The sequence below is a fragment of the Neovison vison genome, chromosome 6 (assembly GCF_020171115.1).
Source record: "Neovison vison isolate M4711 chromosome 6, ASM_NN_V1, whole genome shotgun sequence".
Taxonomy (NCBI): Eukaryota; Metazoa; Chordata; class Mammalia; order Carnivora; family Mustelidae; genus Neogale; species Neogale vison.
Window position 1 is genome coordinate 219531986 of NC_058096.1, and position 27293 is coordinate 219559278.

At 40.1% G+C, this 27293-nt stretch overlaps 1 protein-coding gene across 1 annotated transcript; it reads right to left on the bottom strand.

The window, feature by feature from the left end:
* Positions 1-27293, bottom strand: LOC122910263 (adhesion G protein-coupled receptor E3-like; the record flags this gene model as incomplete). The annotated part of the gene is made up of 9 exons (XM_044254916.1): positions 27263-27293; positions 26861-27054; positions 22714-22872; positions 20148-20342; positions 15659-15894; positions 13544-13610; positions 11001-11092; positions 7604-7784; positions 1-75 (listed from the first exon to the last, which is right to left on the bottom strand). Coding segments are annotated over exons 1-9 (1230 nt in total), but the record flags the coding sequence as incomplete, so codon positions are not given.

Below are 27293 nucleotides of genomic sequence, written 5' to 3' on the forward strand. Positions count from 1 at the left end.
GCCAAAAAAGTCATAGTTGCCAGTTTCTGTCCTTTTCCTTATCTTCTTGAACCAGCGTCTGTATTCTTCTCGTACCTAACGTGCAAGCACACAGAAATGGACCTCATTTCAGAGAGTATGAACAAGGAATGAATGCCATAAAATAGGCTCTGGAAGGCGTGAATTCCTTCCTCCCTTCCCCTGCCAGTTTTTCAAGTCTTGCAACCTCACTCATTGGCCATAGAGACCCTCCCATTAATGTTTTATGAATTGCATTTATATCATTAACACATTTTTTTTTTACAATTTTCATTGTGATGGAGCATATATAATGTAAATTTACCACAGTATCCATTTTTTGGGTATACAGGTCAGTGGTGTCAATTATATTCATGACATGTGGAACCATCACTGCCATCCATTTTTGAAAACTTTCTTAACACCCTGATAGCCATCAAACAGCACCTTCCCATTTCCACTCCCCAGCCATTAGTAACGTCTAGTCTATATTCTGTCCCTATGAATTTACCTATTGTAGATATTTCATGTAAGTGGAATCACACAAAATTTGCCCATTATCTTTGGCTCATTTTATTTCACATCATGTTTTCAAGATTTATCCTTGCTGTAGAATGTATCAAAACTATGGAAAGAACCAAGGTGCCCTTCAACGGATGAATGGATAAGGAAGATGTGGTCCATATACACTATGGAGTATTATGCCTCCAACAGAAAGAACGAATACCCAACTTTTGTAGCAACATGGACGGGACTGGAAGAGATTATGCTGAGTGAAATAAGTCAAGCAGAGAGAGTCAATTATCATATGGTTTCACTTATTTGTGGAGCATAACAAATAGCATGGAGGACAAGGGGCATTAGAGAGGAGTAGGGAATTTGGGTAAATTGGAAGGGGAGGTGAATCACGAGAGACTATGGACTCTGAAAAACAATCTGAGGGGTTTGAAGTGGCGGGGGGCTGGGAGGTAGGGGTACCAGGTGGTGGGTATTATAGAGGGCACGGCTTGCATGGAGCACTGGATGTGGTGAAAAAATAATGAATAATGTTTTTCTGAAAATAAATAAATTGGAAAAAATAAAAATAAAAAAACAAAACAAAACAAAACTTCATTCCTTTTTATGGCTGGATAGTAGTCCGTTGTATGGGATACCACTTCATATTTATTAGGATGGCCATATGACTTTTTAAATGATAACTAGTGTTGGTGAGGATGTGGAGAATTTGGAACCTCTGTACATTGCTGATGGGAATGGAAAATGGTGCTCCATTGTGGAAAACCACTGTGGTTCCTTTAACATGCAGACAGAAATACCACAGGACCCAGAAATTCCACCCCTCGCTACATGTGAAAGACTTGAACATAGGGATTTAGATGGATACTTGTACACCAATGTTCATTGCAGTTCCTATCTCTTTTTTTTTCTTTTTTATTTATTTGACAGAGATCACAAGTAGGCAGAGAGGCAAGGCAGGCAGAGAGAGAGAGAGAGAGAGGGAAGCAGACTCCCTGCTGAGCAGAGAGCCCAATGCGGGACTCGATCCCAGGACCCTGAGATCGTGACCTGAGCTGAAGGCAGCAGCTTGACCCACTGACTGAGCCACCCAGGTGCCCCTGCAGTTCCTATCTCTTTTGATGATGTATGCTGCATGCACCATTCCAAATAGGCACCCATGTATCAGTTGAATAAGTGATAATAGATGATATTAGTGATGTTAGCTATGATTTGATATCTTTATTGTAATGTTGGAAATTTCATGACATTTTAACTTATTTTGAATCCTATTTATGGATCATATATGTATATCCTTTATGTATCAAAAATCATATTTATGGGGTGCCTGGGTGGCTCAGATGGTTAAGCCTCTGCCTTCAGCCCAGGTCATGATCTCAGGGTCCCAGAATCGAACCCTGCATCAGGCTCCCCGCTCAGCGGGAGCCTTCTTCCCACCCCCGCCTCTCTCTGCCTGCTTGTGATCTCGCTTTCTCTGTGTCAAAGAAATGAATAAAATCTTTTTAAAAAATCATAATTATGATCAGTCTTCAGGTAAGAAAACTTGAGACTAAGGTTTATAACATGAAAATAATTTAAAATGTTGCATTATAGGAATGTATCTAATGTTGGCTAATTGAATTTAAATTAAAAAAAAGGAGAGTGGGGGCACCTGGGTGGCTCAGTGGGTTGAGCCTCTGCCTTTGGCTTGGGTCATGATCCCGGGGTCCTGGGATCGAGCCCCCCCGTCGGGCTCTCTGCTCAGTGGGAAGCCTGCTTCCCCCTTCTTTCTGCCTACCTCTCTGCCTGCTTGTGATCTCTGTCTGTCAAATAAATAAATAAAATCTTAAAAAAAAAATGGAGGGCGCCTGGGTGGCTCAGTGGGTTAAAGCCTCTGCCTTCAGCTCAGGTCATGATCTCAGGATTCTGGGATCGAGGGCTCTCTGCTCCGCAGGTAGCCTGCTTCCTCCTCTTTCTCTCTCTTTCTCTACCTACCTCTCTGCCTACTTGAAAATAAATAAAATATTAAAAAAATTTAAAAAGGGAATATATCTAAATGGCTGTTATTCAGAATGAGACCTCATGAGCATGCAATGCAAGCAATGAAGAGAAATATGAAGGGTCTCTTTATGATGAGGGCACTTGTGACAGAAGTCCCCCACAATACCCCCTAACAAGCAGAGCACTCAAGTTTGGTTCCCAGTCAGATGTCCCTAATTGCCCAATGTTAGCTTTAAGGCTCATCCAGCATGTCACTAGGGGTTAGTTTTGTCCCTGGAGTGACTTTGTGAAACACATATAAGGATCATACAGAGGGAAAAAGTAAAATTGTAGTTTGATAAGGCATGAAAGTTTTAAGTGTTTTTATGGTATTTTATTTTATTTTGAAGATTATTTATTTATTTATTTGACAGACAGAGATCACAAGCAGGCAGAGAGATAGGTGGGGTGGGGGGGAAGCAGGCTCCCCACCGAGCGGAGACCCCGCCGTGGGGTTTGATCCCAGGACTCTGGGATCATGACCTGAACCGAAGGCAGAGGCTTTAACCCACTGAGCCACCCAGGTGCCCCTTTATGGTATTTAAAAATATATAATAATAATGATGAACTCTTTGAGGATACAGAACTTCTAAGACTGGCAAAAACTGAAAGAATATGGAACCACTAAGGTGGCCCTGCAAGAAATACTAAGGGGGGTTCTATGAAAGAAGAAAGACCTATGGGATATGGATTAGATGTCTTAGAGAGAACAACTGAGAATTCTTCCCTTGCCTCCTGAGATATAAAACCTCTAGAATACTCTAGATATGAAACCTCTAGAATACTCAAGTAACTATAACATATGATATGATTATAATATGATCTTGCTGATTACAATGTACTGTAAGGTATTGCATATTTCTAAAAAGTGAGCAGACCAGATTTTATATTTATATGTATACTTATATATACATATAAACACATTTATATTTAATTTTTAAAAAAGATTTTATTTATTTATTTGAGAGAGAGAGAGAGACCATGAGAGGGGAAAAGATCAGAGGGAGAAGCAGACTCCTCGCTGAGCAGGGAGCCCGATGCAGGACTCGATCCCAGGACTCCAGGATCATGACCTGAGCCAAAGGTAGTCACCCAACCAACTGAGCCACTCAGGTGCCCCTATATTTAAATTTTTATAGATAAATAGAAAATTTTTGAAGATATAAAAATATTTAAATTAAAATATATAAAGTAAAAATTAAAAAAATATAACATGACAGGACATTAGATTACATGAAGCTGAACAAACAAAAAATGGAGACTAAGTTTTTTAGGGGAAAGCAAAATTGTAGGTAAAAATCATATATTTATAAGGTCCCATTGATCAATATAACATGGAGGACATTAAGAGAAGGAAAGGAAGAGTGAATTGGGGGAAGTCGGAGGGGGGAGATGAACCATGAAAGACTGTGGACTCTGAGAAACAAACTGAGGGTTTTGGAGGGGGGGGGTTAGGTGAGCCTGGTGGGGTATTAAGGAGGGCATGTATTGCATGGAGCACGGGGTGTGGTGCATAAACAATGAATCTTGGAACACTGAAGAAATAAAATGCAATGATTAAAAAAAAGAGTTTGAGTTTGAATCAACTTGGAAGGTGATGCTGGGTCCTGTCCTCATCAAAAACCCATCATTAGATTATCCTTTAAAGTTGACTGGTAGGAGAGATATGGAAGCTGCCCAAGTGTCAAATGATAGATGAATGGACAAAGAAGAAGGGGTGTGTGTGTATCTGTGAGTGTTTGGAATATTACTCAACCATAAAAAATCATAAAAGTGATTTTTTATGTGGAATATTACTCAATCATAAAAAATGAAATCTTGCCATTTGCAACAATATGGATGGACCTAGACGTTATAATGCTAAGCGAAATAAGTCAGAGAAAGACAAATACCATATGATTTCACTCATATATGGACTATAAGAAACAAAACAAATGAACAAACAAAAAGGAAAGAAGAGTTCCATCCATGTTGCCGCAAATGGCAAGATTTCCTTTCTTTTGATGGCTGCATAGTATTCCATTGTGTATATATGCAACATGGGGTCTTAAGTGGGTAGGAGAAGAATCCATGAAACAAGATGGGATTGGGAGGGAGACAAACCATAAGTGACTCTTAATCTCACAAAACAAACTGAGGGTTGCTGGGGGGAGGGGGGTTGGGAGAAGGGGGCTGGGGTTATGGACACTGGGGAGGGTATGTGCTTTGGTGAGTGCTGTGAAGTGTGTAAACCTGGCGATTCACAGACCTGTACCCCTGGGGATAAAAATATATGTTTATAAACAATAAAAAATTAAAAAAAAAAAAGGAAAGAAGAGACAAACAAAGAAACAGATGGTTAACTACAGAGAACAAACCGGTGGTTGCCAGAGGGGAGGTAGGTAGGGGATGGGTGAAATAGATGAGCGGGATTAAGAGTGCACTTATCGGGGCGCCTGGGTGGCTCAGTGGGTTAAAGCCTCTGCCTTCGGCTCAGGTCATGATCTCGGGGTCCTGGGATCGAGCCCCGCATCGGGCTCTCTGCTCTGCCGAGAGCCTGCTTCCTCCTCTCTCTCCCTGCCTGCCTCTCTTGCCTACTTGTGACCTCTGTCAAATAAATAAATAAAATCTTTAAAAAAAAAAAGAGTGCACTTATCATGATGAGCACCGAGTAACGCATGGACCTGTTGGCTCACTATATTGCACACCTGAAACTAAAATAACACTGTTAATTATACTGAAATAAAAAAAGTAAAGCTGGCTGGTAGGAGGCAGTATTCTTCATCTTTGGGAGGGTCTTATAAAATTAATGTAATCAATCCTAGGAAGTGATCAAAATAAGTATAGTGTAGTATTCCTGTAGCTTTCTGAAAGTGATGGCCAAATCCAGTGGTGCTAGGAACGTAAGTAAACATCTGGTACTGGTATTTTAAAATGCATTGAAGTTTGGTAAGTATTATAGTTGTTGTATTTGTGTACTTAAAAAAAAAGATTTTATTTATTTATTTGACAGAGAGAGAGAGAGAGAGAAAGATCACAAGTAGGCAGAGAGGCAGGTAGAGAGAGGGGGAAGCAGGCTCCCTGCTGAGCAGAGAACCCCATGCGGGGCTCCATTCCAGGACCCTGAGATCATGACCTGAGCCAAAAGCAGAGGCTTAACCCACTGAGCCACCCAGGCACCCCTATATTTGTATACTTTTGCTGCTGTCTTATTTTTCCTGGTTTCTAAAGCGTTAAATTTTTTATTGTATTTTAAATTTAAGTTGCAATGAAATGATTGAGAAAAATTTACTTCATTTTGTTAAGTAGCTACCATATAAATTTAATGATTGAACATTAATTGCATTACATGTGGAGCACCTGGCTGGCTCAGTCTGTGGAACATGTGACTCTTGGTGTCAGGGTTATAAATTTGAGCCCCACACTGGGTGTAGAGATGACTTAAAGATTATATATATATATATATATATATATACATATATATATACATACATATAAATATATATATATATATATTTTGCTGAAAGTGACCTTTATTTTTATTTTTTTACTATGTTCAGTTAGCCAACATATAGGACATCATTAGTTCTTGATGTAGTGTTCAATGATTCATCAGTTGTGTGTAACACCCAGTGCTCATCACAACCTGTGACCTTAATACCCATCACGTGTTTAATAGCATTACATGTAGTACTTACTGTATTTTTTCACACCCATAATTCTACCAGCCAGTAAAACATCCAATTAGTAAGTCCCAATGGGAATGATTGCAAAGTGAAATTGAAAATCTTGTAAAAATGAAATAAGTCAAGCAGAGAAAGACAATTATCATATGGTTTCACTTATTTGTGGAACATAAGGAATAGCATGGAGGAGAAGGAAGGGAAAAGTGAAGTGGGGGGAATCGGAGGGGAAGATAAACCATGAGAGGCTATGGACTGATGGGTTTAGAGGGTGGGGGTGGGGAGGATGGGTTAGCCCAGAGATAGTTATTAAGGAGAGCAAGTATTGCATGGAGCACTGGGTGGTAATGTAAACAATGAATCTTGGAACACTACATCAAAAACTAATGATGTACTTTATGGTGACTAATATAACATAAAAAAATTTAAAAATCTGTAAGCTCATGAAATAAATGACTGTGATGTTGGAGAATTTTCAAGACACAATAGACCAGGGATCAGCAACTTAAGCCCCCAGGCCCAATGTAGTCCATTACTTATTTGTGTAAATAATGTTTTGCCTTGCCCATTCACTGACATACTGTCTATGGGCACTTACATGGTACTAGAGCACAGGTAAAGAGCTACAACAGAAATCTTATAGCCTGCAAAGCCAAAAATATTTCCTGATACTTTAAGAAAAGTTTGCCAACCCTTACAATAGACAAAAATCTTGCAGCTTGGACCAGATAATTTAAAAAAGTGAAACTCTAAAAAGAATCACCACAAGATAGACACACCCTAGAAAATGATTAAGCTATCAAAAGATTCAGAGAGCCTTGTAAAATTCACAAATTCCAAACTATTTGTGGGTGAAACTGCAGTTTATAAAAGTTGAGCATCACATAAAATCATTCTATCATAGCTCCCACACCATAATGCATAAAAAAATGCCCCTTCAAAGTCAACATTTGATTCTTTTGTCATTCTCAGAATTAGCCCACGTTTACAATTACAAACTCAGTATTTAAATGTAATAACCCAGAATTGTTTTCGTAGCATAGGGATTTTTTGTAAAGTCCTATACAACGATTTCTCAGCATTGACTGTGTTTTCCCCATTTTTTTTTCTCATTGTCAGATTCTTAACCTCTGATTGTGGGCCTTGTATGGCTCTACCCAATTTCTACTACTTCAATGCAGGTTCAAATGACTGGAAGCAAGAGACAGAAATCCTGGAAAGGTGGTCCCTGGGATAAAACTTCAGATGTGGAAGAAAGAGCCCCACCTCCCTCACCCCTCCACCCCCCAAACACACATACATATACACAACCACTACCCAAGCAATGGAGAAGTCCAAGAGACAGAAAGTAGCAGTAGAACATGAGAAATGCAGAGGCAGTGGAATATGTGGAGGGCAGATTGGTTTACCTTGTGATTGAGAAGGCAGTAGACCAGGTAGATGTAGACGCCCTGTAGGACATTGATGATGGTGAAGGAATAGGCCATTACCGACCTGATGGGGTCCAGTACTCCTTCCACCAGAAAGAAGCCAAGGCCCCAAGAACAGCCCAAAATGAAAAGCTGAGCAATGGCTTTGAATGCCAGCATCCTGCCAAAACCAATACACAGCATGATGTTATTCATCTCCGCTCCATGGCTCATGGCAATAGTTTCTCTCACATACTGGGATGGTTTTACTCTTGCTTCAGGGCTTCAGGACTTAGAATATCAGCCTGTTCAACATGATTACCCCTGGCAGGCGTGTTATAGAGACGGACTGGTAGGTAATGCTAGTATAATATATTGTGAAGTGTTAAATAGCACATGTAAAATTATTGATAGAAAGTAATACATTACAAATATACAAAAAGTATACATTTTTGTTTGGTATAATGAAATAGCATATGTTCCAGTATTCATAATAGTAACATAATGGCATTTATTAGAATTATATACCATACGTGTATTAACTATGTTTTTTATTTTCTGCAGTCTGTTGGTGTGACAACTGGAACCTTGCCGACCACCCCCCCCTGCCCAGGGCCTGCCCCTCCTGGGGTTAGCCAATTCTTAGAGTGTACCTTTCAAATGCAAACCAACCAACCCAAAGCTCACACCCTCAACCACCTCCTTTATGGGTCTCTCACATTCCAGGCCACTATTCATCTGCCTTAATCACCCCAGGGCCAGGTACCAGACAACTGGGGAAAATCCCTATGCCCAGAAACACACTGGAATTTTTCTTTTCTTTTTAAAAAATTTTATTTAAATTTAATTAACATATAGTGTATTATTAGTTTCAGAGGTAGAGTTCAGTGATTCATCAGTTGCATACAACACCCAGTGCTTATTACATCAAGTGCCCTTCTTAGTGCCCATCACCCAGTTACCCTATCCCCACAACCACCTCCCTTCCACAACCCTCAGTGTGTTTTCCTATAGTCAAGAGTCTCTCAAATTCATAGGGAACAAGAAAAAAACCCAAACAGCTAGAGGAATGTTGAAAAAGAAAACCAAAGATGGTGGGATCACAATTCCAGACTTCAAGCTCTTACTACAAATCTGTCATCATCAAGACAGTATGGTACTGGCACAAAAACAGACACATAGATCAATGGAAGAAATTAGAGAACCCAGAAATGGACCCTCAACTCTATGGTCAACTGATCTTTGACAAAGCAGGAAAGAATATCCAATGGCAAAAAGACAGTCTGTTCAACAAATGGTGTTGGGAAAACTGGACAGCCATGTGCAGAAGAATGAAACTGGACCATTTCCTTACACCAGACACAAAAGTAGACTCAAAATGGATGGAAGACCTAAATTTGAGACAGGAATCCATCAAAATCTTAGAGGAGAACATAGGCAGCAACCTTTTCGATCTTGGCCACAGCATGACATGCTAGACATGTCTCCAAAGGCAAGGGAAACAAAAGCAAAAATGAACTATTGGGACTACATCAAGATAAAAGCTTTTGCATAGTAAAGGAAATAGTCAACAAAACCAAAACAACCTACAGAATGGGAAAAGATATTTGCAAATGTCTTACCAGATAAAGGGTTAGTATCTAAGATTTATAAAGTACTTCTCAATCTCAACACCCCCAAAACAAAGAATCTGGAAAAGAAATGGGCAGAAGACATGAATAGATACTTCTCCAAAGAAGACATACAAATGGCCAACAGACACATGAAAAATTACAACACATTACTTGGCATCAGGGTAATACAAGTCAAAACCACAATGAGATACCACCTATTATTAGTCAGAATGGCTAAAATTAACAAAACAGGAAACAGCAATGTTGGTGAAGATGTGGAGAAAGGGGAACCCTCTTACACTGTTGGTGGGAATGCGAGCTGGTACAGCCACTATGGGAAGCAGTATGGAGGTTCCTCAAGAAGTTAAAAATAGAGCTACCCTACAACCCAGCAATTGCAATACTAGGTATTTACTCAAAAGAAAAAAAAAACACCGTGATCTGAAGGGGGACCCGCACCCCAATCTTTATAGTAACAATGTCCACAATAACTCAATTATATAGAGAGCCATGATGTCCAATGACAGATGAATGGATAAAGAAGAGATGGTATATATGTATATATATATACACACATACACACACAATGGAGTATTACCCAGCCATCAAAAAGATGAAATCTTACCATTTACATGGATGTGGATGGAACTGGAGGGAATTATGCTGAGTGAAATAAGTCCATCAGAGAAAGACAATTATCATATGGTTTCACTCATATGTGGAATTTAAGAAACAAAACAGAGGATCATAGGGGAAGGATGGGAAAAATAGAATAAGATGAAATCAGAGAGGGAGACAAACCATGGGATTCTTAACTCTAGGAAACAAACTGAGGGTTGCTGGAGGGGAGGTGGGGGGATGGGGTAACTGGGTGATGGGCATTAAGGAGGGTACTTGATATAATGGGCATTTAGTAAACATTAAGTCATGCAATGGATGAATAACAACTCTACATTGAAAATTAATGTTACACTATATGTTAACTAATTGAATTTAAATAAAATAAATTTAAAAAAGAGTCTCTTACTGGAATTTTTCAAACTAGTTGATCCTAAGCCTGTTTACCCTGCTATACCTCTTTCCCACAGACACCACAATAAAGGCACTTGCTTACAATTTCCCCTGTCCCCTGCCTGCTAGCCAACTCCGGTGTTTCCCCAGAAAATCCCCCTCTCGTGGCACAGCATGCATTTCCTCTCAGGTCTGTGAGTATAACAAATTATCTTTTCAATGGCAGTTACCTCCTGATCTAGTGTTCTTACTATGTACCTAAATAACACCATGCATAAAACAAGTTAATACAATAATATTAATTACAACCTATAATTCACAACATTAAGTACTGAAAAGGACTTCTTGTAGAAATACAACCCTATTAGAGATTCATGTGCTGGATAAACTTTGCTTTTTACCGGGACCATATACATTCCCCCAAATTATAAAAATAAGGGAAACTGCAAAGACATTATTCTCTTAATTCAGGGTTTCTTAACTTCACCACTACTGACGTTTGGGTAGGTCACCTTTGTGTGTATATATGTGTATGTGGGGGGCTGTCCCGTGCGTCATAGGATGTCATGGCATCCCAGGTGGCTAACATCTAGATGCCAGTAGCAGCCTTCCCCTCTTCACCCTCCACCCCATCTTGCGACAACCAAAAATGTCTCCAGAAAATTACCCCTCATTTTAGAATCACTGCCCCCACTTTACACAGTGAAATATTCTGGAGGGGGAAAAAAAAAAACCAAACCTCTTTTGCATTTTCTGGCTCTGTGCCCACCTACCTTGTGTTGTGCATCCTGGATAATTCATTATTGAGGGAGCTAAGCTGGTTTTTTAAAATGCATAGGGTGGTCAGATAGAAGGAAAAATTGATCTGTGGAAATGACATGAAGGACAAAGTTTAAAGTAGGCTAATATCTGATAATAAAATTAAAAAAAAGAAATTTAAAAAAGGAATTCATTCTTGAAACTTGTAAAATATGTTCAGGATTTCTGAAACTCTCTGGATATATGCCTCGATTATTTTCTATGATTATGTTGTTAGCCAACATATAGTACATCATTAGTTTTTGATGTTGTGTCAATAGTCCATTAGTTGCATATGCCTTGATTTTTTAAAAAATTAGCCTCCTTTTTTAAAAAAAAGATTTTATTTATTTATTTGACAGATAGTGATCACAAGTAGGTAGAGAGGCAGGCAGAGAGAGACAGGAGGAAGCAGGCTCCCTGCTGAGCAGAGAGCCCGATGTGGGCTCGATCCCAGGACCCTGAGATCATAACCTGAGCCGAAGGCAGAGGCTTAACCCACTGAGTCACCCAGGTGCCCCTAGCCTCTGTTTTTTTATGACCAGAGAAGCAATATATGTTCATTATCCAAAATTAGGAAAATGCAGAAAAACAGAGAGAACTTACCTGAAATTCTGGTGAAAAAAATCATATGCAGAGATAAGCACTATTTCCATTTTGGTGCTTACCTTTTCCAAGGTTTGCTCCCCCCTCCCCCCATTGGCATGACCTTTTAATAACAAAATTTTAGGATCACTAAATGTTTTACACAACCATTAAAAAACACCCAAGATTGATGGTCAAATTGTATTTGCAAAACACATTCTATTAATTCAGAGAGGAAATCTGATTGAGGCTTCTAGTCTAGTTGATGTGACTATACCAATGTCATTTTCCTGGTTTTGGTATTTTACCATGATTATGTAAAATATTATCTTTGAGTAAAGCTGAGTGAAGGCTACTTGGAACTCTTTGAACTATTTTTGCAAGTTCTTGTGAATTTTAAGTTATTTGTAATGAAAAAGTTAACTAGTGTTGGTGAACATGTGAGGAAATTGGGACACTTGCACACCTGTTGGTGGGAATGTAAGTTGGTACAGCTGCTGTAGACAACAGTATGGAGCTTCTTCAAAATATTTAAAATATAACTGACTTGTGATCCAGCAATCCCACTTCTGGATATCTATTCTAAAGAAATGAGTCTGTGGGACGCCTGGGTGACTCAGTTGGTTAAGCGGCTGCCTTCGGCTCAGGTCATGATCCCAGCGTCCTGGGATCGAGTCCCACATCGGGCTCCTTGCTCGGCAGGGAGCCTGCTTCTCCCTCTGCCTCTGCCTGCCTCTCTGTCTGCCTGTGCTTGCTCACTCTCTCTCCCTCTATCCTTGACAAATAAATAAATAAAATCTTAAAAAAAAAAGAACTGAGTTTGTGTTGGGATGAGCACTGGGTGTTATATGCAATGATGAATCATTGAACACTACATCTGAAACTAATAATGGACTATATGTTGGCTAACTGAATTTAGATAATAAAAAAGGAATTGAAGTTCAAATCTTGAAGAGATATCCATACTCCCATACTCCATGCGACATTATTCACAAAAGCCAAGATGCGTAAACAACCTAAGTATCCATTAAGAGAATGGATAGAGTAGATTTGATAGCAATAGCTCATTGTGTAAATAGATGGATAGACACACTGGAATATTGCTCGGCCCTAAAAAAGAAGAAGACCTTATACTATGTGGCCACACAGATGAACCTTTAGGACATGATGGTAAGTGAAATAAGCCAGTCACAGAAGGACTAATACGGCATGACTTCACTTACACGAGATGTCCAAATAGTCAAACTCATAGAAGCAGAGAGTAGGATGGTGGTGTTGGGGTCTGGGGCTGGAAAAGGGATATAAGGAATTATGATTCAGGAGGTATAATGTTCCAGTCATGCAAGCTGATTATGCTCTAGAGCTCTGCTGTATGACGCCATCATGTCCCTGTTTGACAATACTGCATTGAACCCCTAAAATTTTACTAAGAGGATACAGCTCATGTTAAATGATTTTATTATAATTTTTTAAAAAGCTGATTGCCAGTGGGGTGCCTGGGTGGCTCAGTGGGTTAAGCTGCTGCCTTCAGCTCAGGTCATGATCTCGGGGTCCTGGGATCGAGTCCCGCATCGGGCTCTCTGCTCAGCAGGGAGCCTGCTTCTCCTCTCTCTCTCTGCCTACTTTTGATCTCTCTCTGTCAAATAAATAAATAAAATTAAAAAAAAAAGCTGATTGTCAGTGACCACATATTTTTTTAGAAAGCCAAATTATCAGTGATTCCGTTGTGGTAACATGTGATGTCTTCATCTCAGCTCAGATGTGACTCTTTTCACAAAGAGAAGGGTCCATACATGGTCTCTTAGTATGTTCTGTTCTAAGTCTAAAGACTCTGAAGAAAATTTAAATAGGTCTCTATCCAATGATTCCTTTGTCAAATCACGAAACACGGTATTTTCTATATCCAAAGTGACAACAAAAATTATACACCTACCAAAATAATAACAAAAACAGGTCCCATGAAGCTCCAAATAAATTTTCCATGGAAGTTGAGCCAGCAGCTGAAAAACAGAACAAACAAATTTCCAGATCTTCATAGAAATAAACAAATGCATTTATTTATTTTTATTTTTTTTAATTTTTAAAGTTTTTAAAAGTTAAAAAAATTATGAAGGAGGGCATGTATTGCATGGAGCACTGGGATGTTATATGTAAACAATAAATCTTGGAACAGTACATCAAAAACTAGTGATGTACTGTAGGGTGACTAATGTAACATAATAATAATAATAATAAAAATAAAAATTTTAAGAAAAAAAATTTATTTCATTATTTTACGTTAGTCACCCTATAGTACATTATTAGGTTTTTAGTGTGCATTTAAAAAAAACATCTTTCCTGGGCACCTGGACGGCTCAGTCAGTTAGGCAGCTGCCTTTGGCTAAGGTCATGATCTCAGGGTCTTGGGCTCTAGTCCTGCTCAGCCCTCTAATCCTGGGCTCTCTGCTCAGCGGGGAGTCTGCTTCTCCCTCTCCCTCTGCCTGCAGCTCCCCCTCCTTGTTCTCTCTCTCTCTTTCTCTCTCTCTCAGTGTCAAATAAATAAATAAGATCTTAAAAAAAATCTTTCCCTAAACTGAAACATAGGGAGAAAAATGGGCACAGGAACTGGGTCAGGGCGAAATAATAATATAACAAAAACAACCATAACATGGAGAAAAATCAACAATGATTAACATTCATGGAAAACTTATATGCTGGGTATAGTGGCCCAGACCATTCATTCAGTTAAGCATCGAGGACCCAGTGAATGCTGCCCCATCCTTCCACTATCAGAATTCAATTACAAACCCAGAGCGGTGGCTTTGAATAGACCAGAATTCCTCTGTCTTGGTACTACTGACATTTGGGGCCCATGGTCAACATGGGTCAACCCCCTGTGCACCACAAAACATTCAGTAGCATCTCTGGCCACCTCTCTCCCTCAAGTTGTGACAACAGAAAAGGTCTCCAGACACTGCTGAAAGTCCCTTGTGAGGGACAAAATCACCCCTACCTAAGAACTGCTGGAATAGACCAATAGCAGGATAAACAGAGATTTGGCTTTTAGTAACAAAAATATTTAGTTTCAACTATGATTTTCATTCATAAAGGACGGTACGCTTTCCTCAAGTTGTATTTCAAAAGTATGTTTACTGCTTAGTTGAAAGGACACTTTTTTGTACGTTATTTCTTTTCCAAAATTATGTCTACCCTAAACCCACAATTGCCCACTTGGTCCTAAAAATAATTTTGCAAGTTAGAGCAGATTATGAAAGAAGATAAATTTATAGGTGTGATAGAATAACTTGAGCTTTTCTCCACTCTGAAAGTGTCCAAGTCCTAAGGCCCAGAATTTGTGAATTGCTACTTTACAAAGCAAAAGGGACTTTGCAGATATAATTGAGTGTAAGTATCTTGGAATGGGGAGATAGATTACCCTGGATTACTTGAGTGGATCCCATGGGATCACATGTGTTCTTAGAAGTGGAAAGGAGAGACAGAAGAGAGTCAGAAGGAGATCCGAAGGTCAGAGAGGCGCAATGTTGCCAGCTCTGAAGACAGAGGAAAGGGGACATGAGCTGAGAAATATCGGTGGTCCCTGAAGGCTGGAAAAGCCCTCCAGGCCCAAGATGGAATGTACATGCTGATACCTTGTTTTTAGCTCAGTGAGACCCATGATAGACTTCTGACCTACAGAACTCTAAGAGAACAAGATTGCGTGGTTTTAAGCCACCAAGTTTGAGCTAATTTGTTCGAACAGCACTGGGAAATAAACACAATAAGACTTTTCAAAAATCAAGTAACATATGTCATAGGAAGTTTACCTCTTAGGGGTCCCTCTGACCACACTGTTTCAAATATCACCTCACATATATTCCCATTTCTCTACTTTGCTTTCTGTGGTGGTAGCTATCACAGCCCAACATCATATTGCATGTCTATTTGCTTATTGTCTGCTTTGTTTCCTGGGGGGCCCACAGAGCCTTCAATAGCACAGGTAGTAGATGTTTAATACATTGGAGTTCATATTTGTATTGTTACTTCCTCATAACAAGGACACTGTGCTTACTGAGTTTCTGTTCCATAGCTGGTGTGTCGAAGCCCTGCAGACACAGCTACAATCACAGCTGGGATCCCGTAGCCAAAAGGATATATGAACCTCCTCTTGAACTTCCCTGCACTGATGTAGTTGGCCACCTTGAGGTTCTTGATGGTTAGGAAAAGCTGCAGCCCTTCAAGGAGCATCCAGGTGAAGGAGGCCAGGTAGAGGTAGTGCAGCACCCCAGCGATGATGGAGCACAGCACCTGGAGGGGAGACAGAAGTTGGGAGAACCTTACGGGTGCACAGAGAACAATGTTCACCGTTCCTTGGAGCAAAGGGGATACAAGGTCAATGGAAAACAGTCGTGCAGAGCAAGAAGCTTGGGTTGAGTTCCTGTACTTCTCTGGGTTGACTCATGGCGGTAAACTTAAATAGCTGTGGAGTGCCAGGCAGGGAGCATGTATCTGTCAAGCAGGCAAGTGTTAGGGAAGAGGTAGTGGTTGGAACTGTGCCACATGACCCTTCCAAAAAGCAGCAGTTGCTTTCAGCTCCAGCAATGGTTTCCATTCAAGAATGTGAGCCCAGGTTGATGCAAAAGTTGGGTATTCATCATTTCTGATGGCTGAGTAATAGGGCACGTACTGCATGGAGCACTGGGTGTTATGTAAACAACGAACTTGGAACATCACATCAAAAACCAAAGATGTGGGGCACCTGGGTGGCACAGTGGGTTGGGCCACTGCCTTCGGCTCAGGTCATGATCTCGGGGTCCTGGGATCCTGGGATCAAGTCCCGCATCGGGCTCTCTGCTCAGCGGGGAGCCTGCTTCCTCCTCTCTCTCTCTCTCTGCCTTCCTCTCTGCCTACTTGTGATCTCTCTCTGTCAAATAAATAAATAAAATCTTAAAAAAAACACCAAAGATGTACTGCATGGTGACTAAAATAATAATAATAATAATAATAATAATGAAAGAATGTGAGCCTAATATTGCCAGTGTTTCCTTTCTTTAAAACATATGCACACACACACCTGGAAATCAGGATTGTTAAGCAAAATCTCTCAGTTTTTAAATATGGACAGTTAAAAAGAAAAAAAAAACTGTGGGAAAATACACAGTACATGACACAAAAGTTACCATCTTACCATTTATGAGTGCATGGCTCGTGGTCTAGTTCAATGCCTGTGAGTGTTAAGTACGTTCACCCTGTTGTGCAGCCGTCCCCACCATCCATCTCCAGAACTCTTCATTTTGCAAAACTGAAATCTGTCCCCTTGAAACACTAACCTTCCGACCCTCCCCCACCCCAGGTTCCCACCATCGACCCTCTGTCTTTGGGGATATGTGTAAGTTTTTCAGGGACCCTCTATGAGTGGAATCAGATAGGATGTGTCCTTTTGTGACTGGTTTATTTCATTAAGCACAATGTCCCCAAGGTCCATTCAGGTTGTAGCAAGTATCAGTATGTCCTTCCTTTTTAAGGCTGAATAATATTCCAACCTATGTATATACAGCACTTCTTGTACCTGCCGTCTGTCAAGACACACGGGTTGTTTTTACCTTTGGCTATTGTGAACAATGGTACCGTGAACATGGTTGGGCAAATGTCTCTTTCAGAACTTATTTTCAAATTCTTTTTCTTTGATTATCTTAAAAAAATTAAAAAAAAATTTTTTAAATTTATTTTTTATTTTCAGCATAACAGTATTCATCATTTTTGCACCACACCCAGTGCTCCATGCAATCTGTGCCCTCTATAATACCCACCACCTGGTACCCCGACTTCCCACCCCCCACCCCTTCAAAACCCTCAGATTGTTTTTTAGAGTCCATAGTCTCTCATGGTTCACCTCCCCTTCCAATTTCTCCCAACTCCTTCTCCTCTCTATATAATAGCATGTCCTCCATGCTATTTGTTATGCTCCACAAATAAGTGAAACCATATGATAATTGACTCTCTCTGCTTGACTTATTTCACTCAGCATAATCTCTTCCAGTCCCGTCCATGTTGCTACAAAAGTTGGGTATTCATCCTTTCTGATGGAGGCATAATACTCCATAGTGTATATGGACCACATCTTCCTTATCCATTCGTCCGTTGAAGGGCATCTTGGTTCTTTCCACAGTTTGGCGACCACGGCCATTGCTGCTATAAACATTGGGGGTACCAATGGCCTTTCTTTTCACTACATCTGTATCTTTGGGGTAAATACCCAGTAGTGCAATGGCAGGGTCATAGGGAAGCTCTATTTTTAATTTCTTGAGGAATCTCCACACTGTTCTTCAAAGAGGCTGCACCAACTTACATTCCCACCAACAGTGTAAGAGGGTTCCCCTTTCTCCACATCCCCTCCAACACATGTTGTTTCCTGTCTTGTTAATTTTGGCCATTCTAACTGGTGTAAGGTGATATCTCAATGTAGTTTTAATTTGAATCTCCCTGATGGCTAGTGATGATGAACATTTTTTCATGTGTCTGATAGCCATTTGTATGTCTTCATTAGAGAAGTGTCTTTTAAAAAAAAATTTAATTTAATTTTTTCAGTGTTCCAAGATTCACTGTGTATGCACCACACCCAGTGCTCCATGCAATATGTGCCCTCCTTAATACCCACCACCAGGATTACCCAACCCCCCACTCCCCTCCCCTCCAAAACCCTCAGTTTGTTTCTCAGAGTTCACAATCTCTCATGGTTCATCTCCCCCTTTGATTTTCCCCACTTCACTTTTCCTTTCCTTCTCCCAGTGTCCTCCATGTTATTCTTTATGCTCCACAAGTAAGTGAAACCATATGATAATTGACTTTCTCTACTTGACTTATTTCACTCAACATAATCTCCTCCAGTCCTGTCCAAGTTGATACAAAAGTTTTAAAAACATTGTTAAGTTTTAAAAAAAATTTTGTATTGTGTTACATTAGTCACCGTACAGTACCTCATTAGTTTTTGATGTAGTGTTCCATGAATCATTGTTTGCATATAACACCCAGTGCTCCTTCTTTGAGGTAAGTACCCAGATACTGGCAACTCTTTTTAAATTAAAAGCCACAAGCAGACTCAACAGAAAGGAACTGCTGACAGTTAGGTCTGGGAAACAATTTTTTTGACCTTTGGCTTAGATTCATCTCACTCATGCATAAAATACTATCAGAGAGAGCTGAGTATCCTATGTTCAACATTTTCATGTAGCAAAGTGCTGAAAGGTGACCCAATGGCTTTAGAGGAGCTATATTTTCACAAATATTCACAAAATAAACACTTCAGTGTCCTTCTTTGCTGAATAAGCTTGATATCTACAGATCTGCACAGTCTACCTTATGGCTAGGAGACACTCATGGGACTATCTACATTTAAATTCATTAAAATTAAACAGAATTTAAGGGGTGCCAGGGTGGTTCAGTCATTAATTGTCTGCCTTTGGCTTAGGTCATGATCCCAGGGTCCTGGGATTGAGCCCTGTGTCAGGCTCTCTGCTTGGTGGGAAGCCTGCTCCTCCCTCTCCCACTCCCCCTGCTTGTGTTCCCTCTCTTGCTGTGTCTCTCTCTGTAAAATAAATAAATAAAATCTTAAAAAAAATTAAAACAGAATTGAAGAGTCAGTTCCTCAGTTACACTAGCTAAAGTCAAGTGCTTAATAGCCACATATGGCCAGTCACTCCCATATTGAAGAGTTCATATATAGAATATTTTTTATCTTAATAGGAGGTTCTGCTACAAAGTGCAGATCTAGAGCTGTGTGCACTGAATTAAGTGAAGGACAGTCAGGTTCTTAACTAAAACCTCATAAAACCTATTATATGATATTAGGCAATTCACTTCCTCTACTCATGCTTTAGGTTTGCCAAGTTAAAATAAATTAATTTTGATATGCAACTTTCACCATTTCTTTTTTTTTTAAAAGATTTTATTTATTTATTTGTCAGAGAAAGAGAGAGAGAGAGTGAGCACAGGCAGACACAGAGTAGCAGGCAGAGGCAGAGGGAGAAGCAGGCTCCCTACCGAGCAAAGAGCCCGATGTGGGACTCAATCCCAGGATGCTGGGATCATGACCTGAGCTGAAGGCTCAACCAACTGAGCCACCCAGGCATCCCTCACCATTTCTTTTTTTAAAGAGATTTATATATTTATTTGAGAGAAAGGGGAGAGGGACAGAGGAAGCAGAAGAGGGGAAGCAGACTCCCCACAGAGTGAGAGTGATGTGGGGCTCAATTTCATGACCCTGAGGTCATGCCTTGAGCCAAAACCAAGAGTTGGACACTCAACTGACTGAACCACCCAGGCACCCCGACTTTTACCATTTCATAGCCAGGGAGCTCCCTTCTAATATTCATTCCCAGAGACCCACTATTGATAGCACTAAGGTGAGCAGCCATTGGCAATGGGGGTTGAACTGTCCATCCAAATTTTTGGACCTTCCTTCCCTTTTCCTACATCTAGCTACCCTTCCTTGGGCTTCAAGAGCATAGTGGCAAACCACTGGAAATGTTCACAGAAAAGTGAGTCTCATCTAATTCTCCTACCTTGGACTCTGTCCGCTCAATGCCTGTGAGGAAGAGCAGGTGGGCCAGGAAGAGGCAGATGGAGAGCTGCAGGTGGAGGGAGGTGCTGATGTTCTGGATGGTTCGGCACAGGAGGAAGGTGAGGGCTGCCAGGAAGAGGCACAGCAGAGAGAGGCTCAACCCCACATATGTGATCATGGTCAGTACAGGATCCACCTATGAGCCGCAAAAGAAGAAATCCATTAGAGTTTCCAGTTATGTTGTTATGTGCCTGATGGGTGTCCCAGGTCTGTCCCTCAAACAAATGACTTTAGCTCTCTGAGATCTGGTGTCCCCATATTTAAAATGGAGGTAGTATTACAGGCTGAATTGTGTTCCCCACCCACAAATTAATATGTAAAAGTACTAATCCCAAGGACCTCAGAATCTGACTGTATTTGGAGACAGGGTTAACTGAGTTACATGATGTCATTAGGGTGGGCCCTGATCCAGTAAGACTGGTGCCCTTATAAGAAATTTGGAAACAGATAGGTAGAGAGGGAGGACCATGTGAAGACACAGGGTGATGGAAGCCAAGGAGAGATGCCTCAGGAAAAAAAATCCTGCCAGCATCTTGAACTTGGACTTCCGGATTTTAGATCTGCAGTAAAATAAGTTTCTGTTGTTTAAGCCACCCAGACTGTGAAACTTTGTCATCACAGTCCTGGCAAGTTAATAGAGGCATTAAGAGCATTTTCTACACAGGATTGTTGGAAAACTGAAACCACCAAACTGGCATGGCCCATAGAAATATCACAGTTGCATCATTCACAATAGCCAAGATATGGAATCAACCTAATATCCATTGATGGATGGATGAGTAAAGACACTGAGGTGCATGCATTACATTACTAGAGTTGAGTATTACTCAGCATTAATAAAGAAGGTAATCCTGCTATTTGTGACAACGTGGATGAATCCTGACAACATCAGGCCAAATGAAGCAAGCCAGACAAAGGAAAACTAATATTGTATTATATCACATATATGCAGACTCCAAAATAGTCTAATTCACAGAAGCAGAGAGTAGAGTGTTGGTTGCCAGAGGCTGGGAGGAATGGAAAATGAAGAGATGTGTGGCCAAGTGGCACCAAGCTTCAGTTATGAAAGCTCATTAAGTTCTGGGGATCCAATGCGCAGCATGGTATCAACAGATAACAATGGTGTATTGTGTACTTGAAAATTGCTAAGAAGGTAGATCTTAAACCTTCTCATCACAGACACACATGACAGGACACCTATATAGAGGTGATGGGTAAGTTATGTATCGTGACCATGAAGATCTTGTCATAATGCATACACATATACTAAAACATCACATTGTTCACCTTAAATATATACAATTTTTACATATCAAGGAAATCTCAATAAAGTGGGTTTTTTCAAAAAACATATATCCTATGAGGTAATTTTACATATTCTGGTAGCCCCATTAAAAATGTAAAAGGAGGGACGCCTGGGTGGCTCAGTTGGTTAAGCGGCTGCTTTCAGCTCAGGTCATGATCCCAGTGTCCTGGGATTGAGTCCCACATCGGGCTCCTTGCTCAGCAGGGAGCCTGCTTCTCTCTCTGTCTCTTCCTGCCACTCTGTCTGCATATGCTCGCTCTCCCTCTCTGAGAAATAAATAAATAAAATATTAAAAAAAAAAGATTTCCTAGCCCTGGGCTGAGACTTTCTTTAAAAAAAAATTTAAAAAAATGTAAAAGGAGACATAAAATAATTTACTACTATGTTTTCTTTTTTTCAAGAGATTTTATTTATTTATTTGAGAGAGAGATTGAGAGAACATGAGAGGAGCAAGGGTGAGAGGGAGAAGCAGACTCCCTGCTGAGCAGGGAGCCCAACTTGGGACTCAATCCTGGGGCTCCAGGATCATGACCTGAGCCAAAGGCAGTTGCTTAACCAACTGAGCCACCCAGGAACTCTAGTATATTTTCTTTAACCCAATAGGTTCCGAATATTAGTTCAATGTATGATCAATGTAAAGGTAAAGAGCTATTCAGGAGATGTTTGACATTCTTTCCTTCTGTGTTGAGGGAGCACAGAGTTGTCTCTGTTGTAACTTCCCCATATCAAAGAGAGAAGTTTGTAACATACAATACAATTCATTTATTCTGAGGTTCATTACTTACTATGTCCCCATTCACAGAAGCATGGGGTATCTTCCACACACTTAGTGGTCCTAGATGCTCGAGGAATATTTGTCTAGGGAATGAATCCCCTTGTAAAATTCAGGCCCCTGACCCCACACCAGGTTTTCAGAATCCAAATCTCTTGTAAATGGAGCCAAGAATCTGCATTATAAATAAACACCCCACCCTTTGGTTCTTAGGAACAGGAAGCTGTGAGAAGCACTTAATGGCTAACACTTCCAGGTGAACATTCTAGTGATTTCCACTGAAAATGTTGACAGCCTTTCATGAATAGAGGGCTTGCTTTAAAACCGCTCTCTGTTCAATGTCAGAATGCATTCAATCTTCTTTTTACTAGAACTTGATAATGTTCCACTTCAATGAAAGGTAAGTTTATTTACAAAAGTAGAGATTACCTTTAATTTGGCAGATGCCACAAGGATGGCAAAGCTGGAGAGGTGGTTGCAGCTGCAAAGGGTTTGATTTTCATCTGAAGAAATGACTTGACAGCCTTCATTAGACCAAGACGACCCTTGCCAGTAGACACAGATGGACTGCTCATTTTCTCTCTTCATCTGGAGAATAACAACATTACCTTAGCCTAGTCATAGAATAACTAACATTTACTGATTGTTGTTCATATTTCAAAATATACTAGGTATTTTGTGTCTATTATTTCATTTACTTGTTACAAAATCCTTGTAAGGTAGGTATTCATATACTCCTTTTACACAGGGGGAAACTGACAGTTGGAATCTGGTGATAATTGAGATGGGATTCCAGTCCTGGAGTTCTGACTTCAGAGCTGTAAGTCTTAACCATCCTACCTACTGTCTCTCTCATTTGTAAGGTAAATGAGAAGAGGAAAGAAAAAGGAGATCATTTTTGATGTCAAGGCAATGTGATTTCCTGAAGAAGAGAAAATATCTGTTGAATTCCTAACTAGTGGTTCTTTTCTCCCTTGAAATTGTCCTTGTCACCAACAGAGACAACACTGACAGATATCTACATATGTAGGCACCAATCTCTAGACTCAGCATGGAATAACTCGGTTAACCTCCACAGCAGCTTATGGTGTAGGTTCTGTTACTGTACCAGATGCATGCGCTGGGGCATACCCCAAAATACAGTACATGCACAAAAGTGTTGGTTCACTGTTCTGTGATTTGACACAGAAAAGGACTTGCTCATTGAAGCTGCTACAAGTGAACAACTTAGGTATAATGGGCCCCAGTGGGAGGTATAAATGGGTCAGAATGCTTTCACATGGCCACTCAATCATGCCCAAAGTTTGATTATATGAAGGAAACAAAAACCTGTTTCTTTCCTTAATCCAGGTTTAAGGCTGTTTGTAAGAAAAAAAAATCCTGTGTTCAGCCAAGAGCTGGGAAAAGGGGGAAATGGTGTCTGAATATTGCTTATTTGATATTTAGAGGTTTTAAATATTTCCTTTGACAGGGAATAAAAGGCAGTAAAAAAATGTGTGCTCACCACTTCCTGTGTTCTGAAATTCCCATGTAATTGCATTTAAAAAAAATCAACAAAGGCTGAGCCTAGAAAGTAATGGTATCTAATGCTTTGGAATTCTTACAATGTGTCAGATTTTTTTTAAAAAAGATTTTACTTATTTATTTGACAGACGGATCACAAGTAGGCAGAGAGGCAGGCAGAGAGAGAGAGGAGGAAGCAGGCTCCCTACTGAGCAGAGAGCCTGATGTGGGGCTCGATCCCAGGACCCTAGATCATGACCTGAGCCGTAGGCAGAGGCTTTAACCCACTGAGCCACCCAGGCGCCCCTATGTGTCAGATTTTTTAAATAAAGGTTTTATTATGGTAAAAATTGCATAATAAAAAAATTGCATAATATAAAAATTTCTCACCCTAGCCATTTTTGAGTGGACAGCACCATAATGTTAAATAAATTCACATTTTTGTGCAACCCATCTCCAGAACTTTTTAAAAAATTTGTCAGAGAGAGAGAGAGAGAGAGAGAGAGAGAGAGAGAAAGAGTGCACAAGCAGAAGGAGAACAGGCTCCCCACTGAGCAAGGAGCCCAATGTAGGACTTGATCCCAGAACCCTGAGATCATGACCTGAGCAGAAGGCTGACACTTAATCAAATGAGCCACCCAGGTGTCCTGTCCACAACTTTTTTTCATTTTGTAAAACCGAAACACTGCCCATTAAAAAAATAACTCCCATTTCTCTCTCTGCAACTCCTGGCAAACATTCTTTGACTTTCTGTTTCTATGAACCTGAATACTCTGGGGACCTTATACAAAATGGAAGATTACAATATTTTTCTTTCTGTGTCTGGTGTATTTCACTTAACAAAATGTCCTCAAGGTTCATCCCTGTTGTAACATATATCAAAATTGTATTTCTTTATTTTTCAAGTTTTTATTTAAATTCTAATTATTTAATGTATATGGTAAAATTGATTTCAGGTGTAGAATTTAGTGATTTATCACTTACATATAACACCCAGTGCTCATTTTTTTTTAAAAAAAGCTAAACCCTATTCGATATTATTTCATACAGTAATACTAGGTTCAAGCATTTGAGGAACAACCATACTATCTTCCATAGTGGCTGCACCATTTAATATTCCTACCAACAGTTCACAATGATTCCAATTTCTCTCCCTCTTCATCTTATTTTGTTTTGTTTTTTATAGTAGCCATACTAATGGATATGAAGTGACATGTTATTGCGGTTTTGATTTACATTTACCTAATAGTTAGTGACTTCCAGCATCTTTGCATATGCTTCTTGAACATTTGTATATCATCTTTTGAGAAACATGTGTTCAGATCCTTTCTCTATCTCTCTCTCTCTTTTAAATTGTGGTATTTTGTTGCTTTTGTTGATTTGTAGACGTTCTTAATGTATTCTGGGTACTAATCCTTTAGCAGCTATTTTCTCCCATTCCATGGGTTAGCTTTTCACTCCATTGACTGTGTCCTTTGATGCACAGAAGTTTTTAGTTTAGTGTCACCCATTTGTATATTTCTACTTTTGTTGCTTGTTCTTTTGGTGTCGTAGCTGAGAAATTCTTGCCAAATTTAAGTAATGAAGCTTTTCAACTATGTTTTCTTCTAGAAGTTTGATAGTTCTAGGTCTTACATTTATGTCTTTGATCCATCTTGTGTTCATGTTATGTATGGTGTAAGAGTCCATTTGCGCTTTAGCACACAGATATGCAATTTTCCCAGCACCATTTGTTGATGTGAGGCACTATTTTAAGGGCTTTATACATGTGGCCTCATTTATCCTACACATCAAGAAGGCACATTACTATTACCAGTAGCAGAACCTCAGCACCTGGACTGTGCTCAGCACAGAAGGCTGGGTAATTTGCCTAACTAGTGAGTGGGAAGGGAGCGGGGACTTGAACCCTGTTTGTTCAGCAGCAACTCTCCGTGTACTGGTTTAAGAAATGTCCATCAATTATTTGGCACTCTCTTCAAAATGTCAAGTCTAACTCCCACTTCCTTGGGAGCAGTCTCTCTTGGAGCACTCACAGAAGCCAACTGTCATGCCATGAGAACAGTGAAGCAGCTCTCAGAGAGCCCCACATGGCAAAAAAACAAGCCTCTTGCCACCAGCCACAGGGAGGATCCACCTTTAAAACAAACCCTTTAGCCTCAGTGAAGTCTGCTGGTGACAACACCCAGCCACCATCTTGACCGAAAACTTTTGAGAAACCTTGAGCTAGAGCCGTCCAACAAAGCTACACCCAGATTCCTGACCTAAAGAAACAAAGTGAGAAGGGGGGTAGGGTTATGGACATTGGGGAGGGTATGTGCTTTTGGGTAAATTGGAAGGGGAGGTGAACCATGAGAGACTATGGACTCTGAAAAACAATCTGAGGGGTTTGAAGTGGCGGGGGGGTGGGAGGTTGGGGTACCAGGTGGTGGGTATTATAGAGGGCACGGTTTGCATGGAGCACTGGGTGTGGTGAAAAAATAATGAATACTGTTTTTCTGAAAATAAAAAAATTGAGAAAAAAAAAGAAACAAAGTGAGATAATACATTCATATCACTTTAAGTTGCCAAGTTCTGGGGTAATTGTTTACACAGCAAACAAACCCTTTGAAGAAGACAAATCAATTTTAATTTTGGCAAAGTTCTAAACCTTGAAAACTTTTCTATTGGAATGTGCCTGGTATTGTGCCTCGTTACAGCCATTAGGAAGCACTCCAAAAACACCTAAGGACTACCACTCATCTCACATGCTGGTCTGGATTGGTGCCTTCTTAAACCCTGACCAGTTTTATTTGGACCGGTTTGACAAGTCAGACATGTCCAGAGTCTTGGGGGAGAGTTGAGAGGCTGATTCTGAAGTTATCTCCTCAATACAGTTCAGGGATACCCCAGTTTCTCAGGAAGCCATAGCACACCCTTGGTTTATTTTGGACTTTCCAACACCCCGTCTCCCAGATGGGTGAGATTCAATTTCATTTTTACAGACTTCCAACCTGTGAATTCATCAGCATGGAAACATTCCCATTTAATTATGAAATCCCTGTACATGTAATAGAGTTACCTGGTTCTCACATACCTTTTCATGCTGAAATGTGAAATTAACCGACACGGGGAGTGAGATGTTCTTTCTGGATCCCACTGTACCACTCACTACCTTGGAGTTCAGGTAGAAATTATGCAATTTTTCCTTTGTCCTTAGATTTTCCTCAGACGCAAAACTCTCACCGATGATGGGACCAATAGAAGCATAAGATATAAATGCGATAATACCTGGGATAAAGAAGAAAACCCCACCTAGTTTCAGGGATGGCCACTTGGGGGCAATGTAATCTGTGTTAACTTTCACAGATCATTGGAAAAAATGATTTTAGTTCTCATTTATTGAGCCTTTACTGTGGGACAATGTGCTGAGTCATTCACATAAGTCATAATCATTTTATTTTTAACATATTTTAAATAGAAATTTCTTCATGACTACCACTTTTGCTAGGGAATGTTTTCTTTGGCAT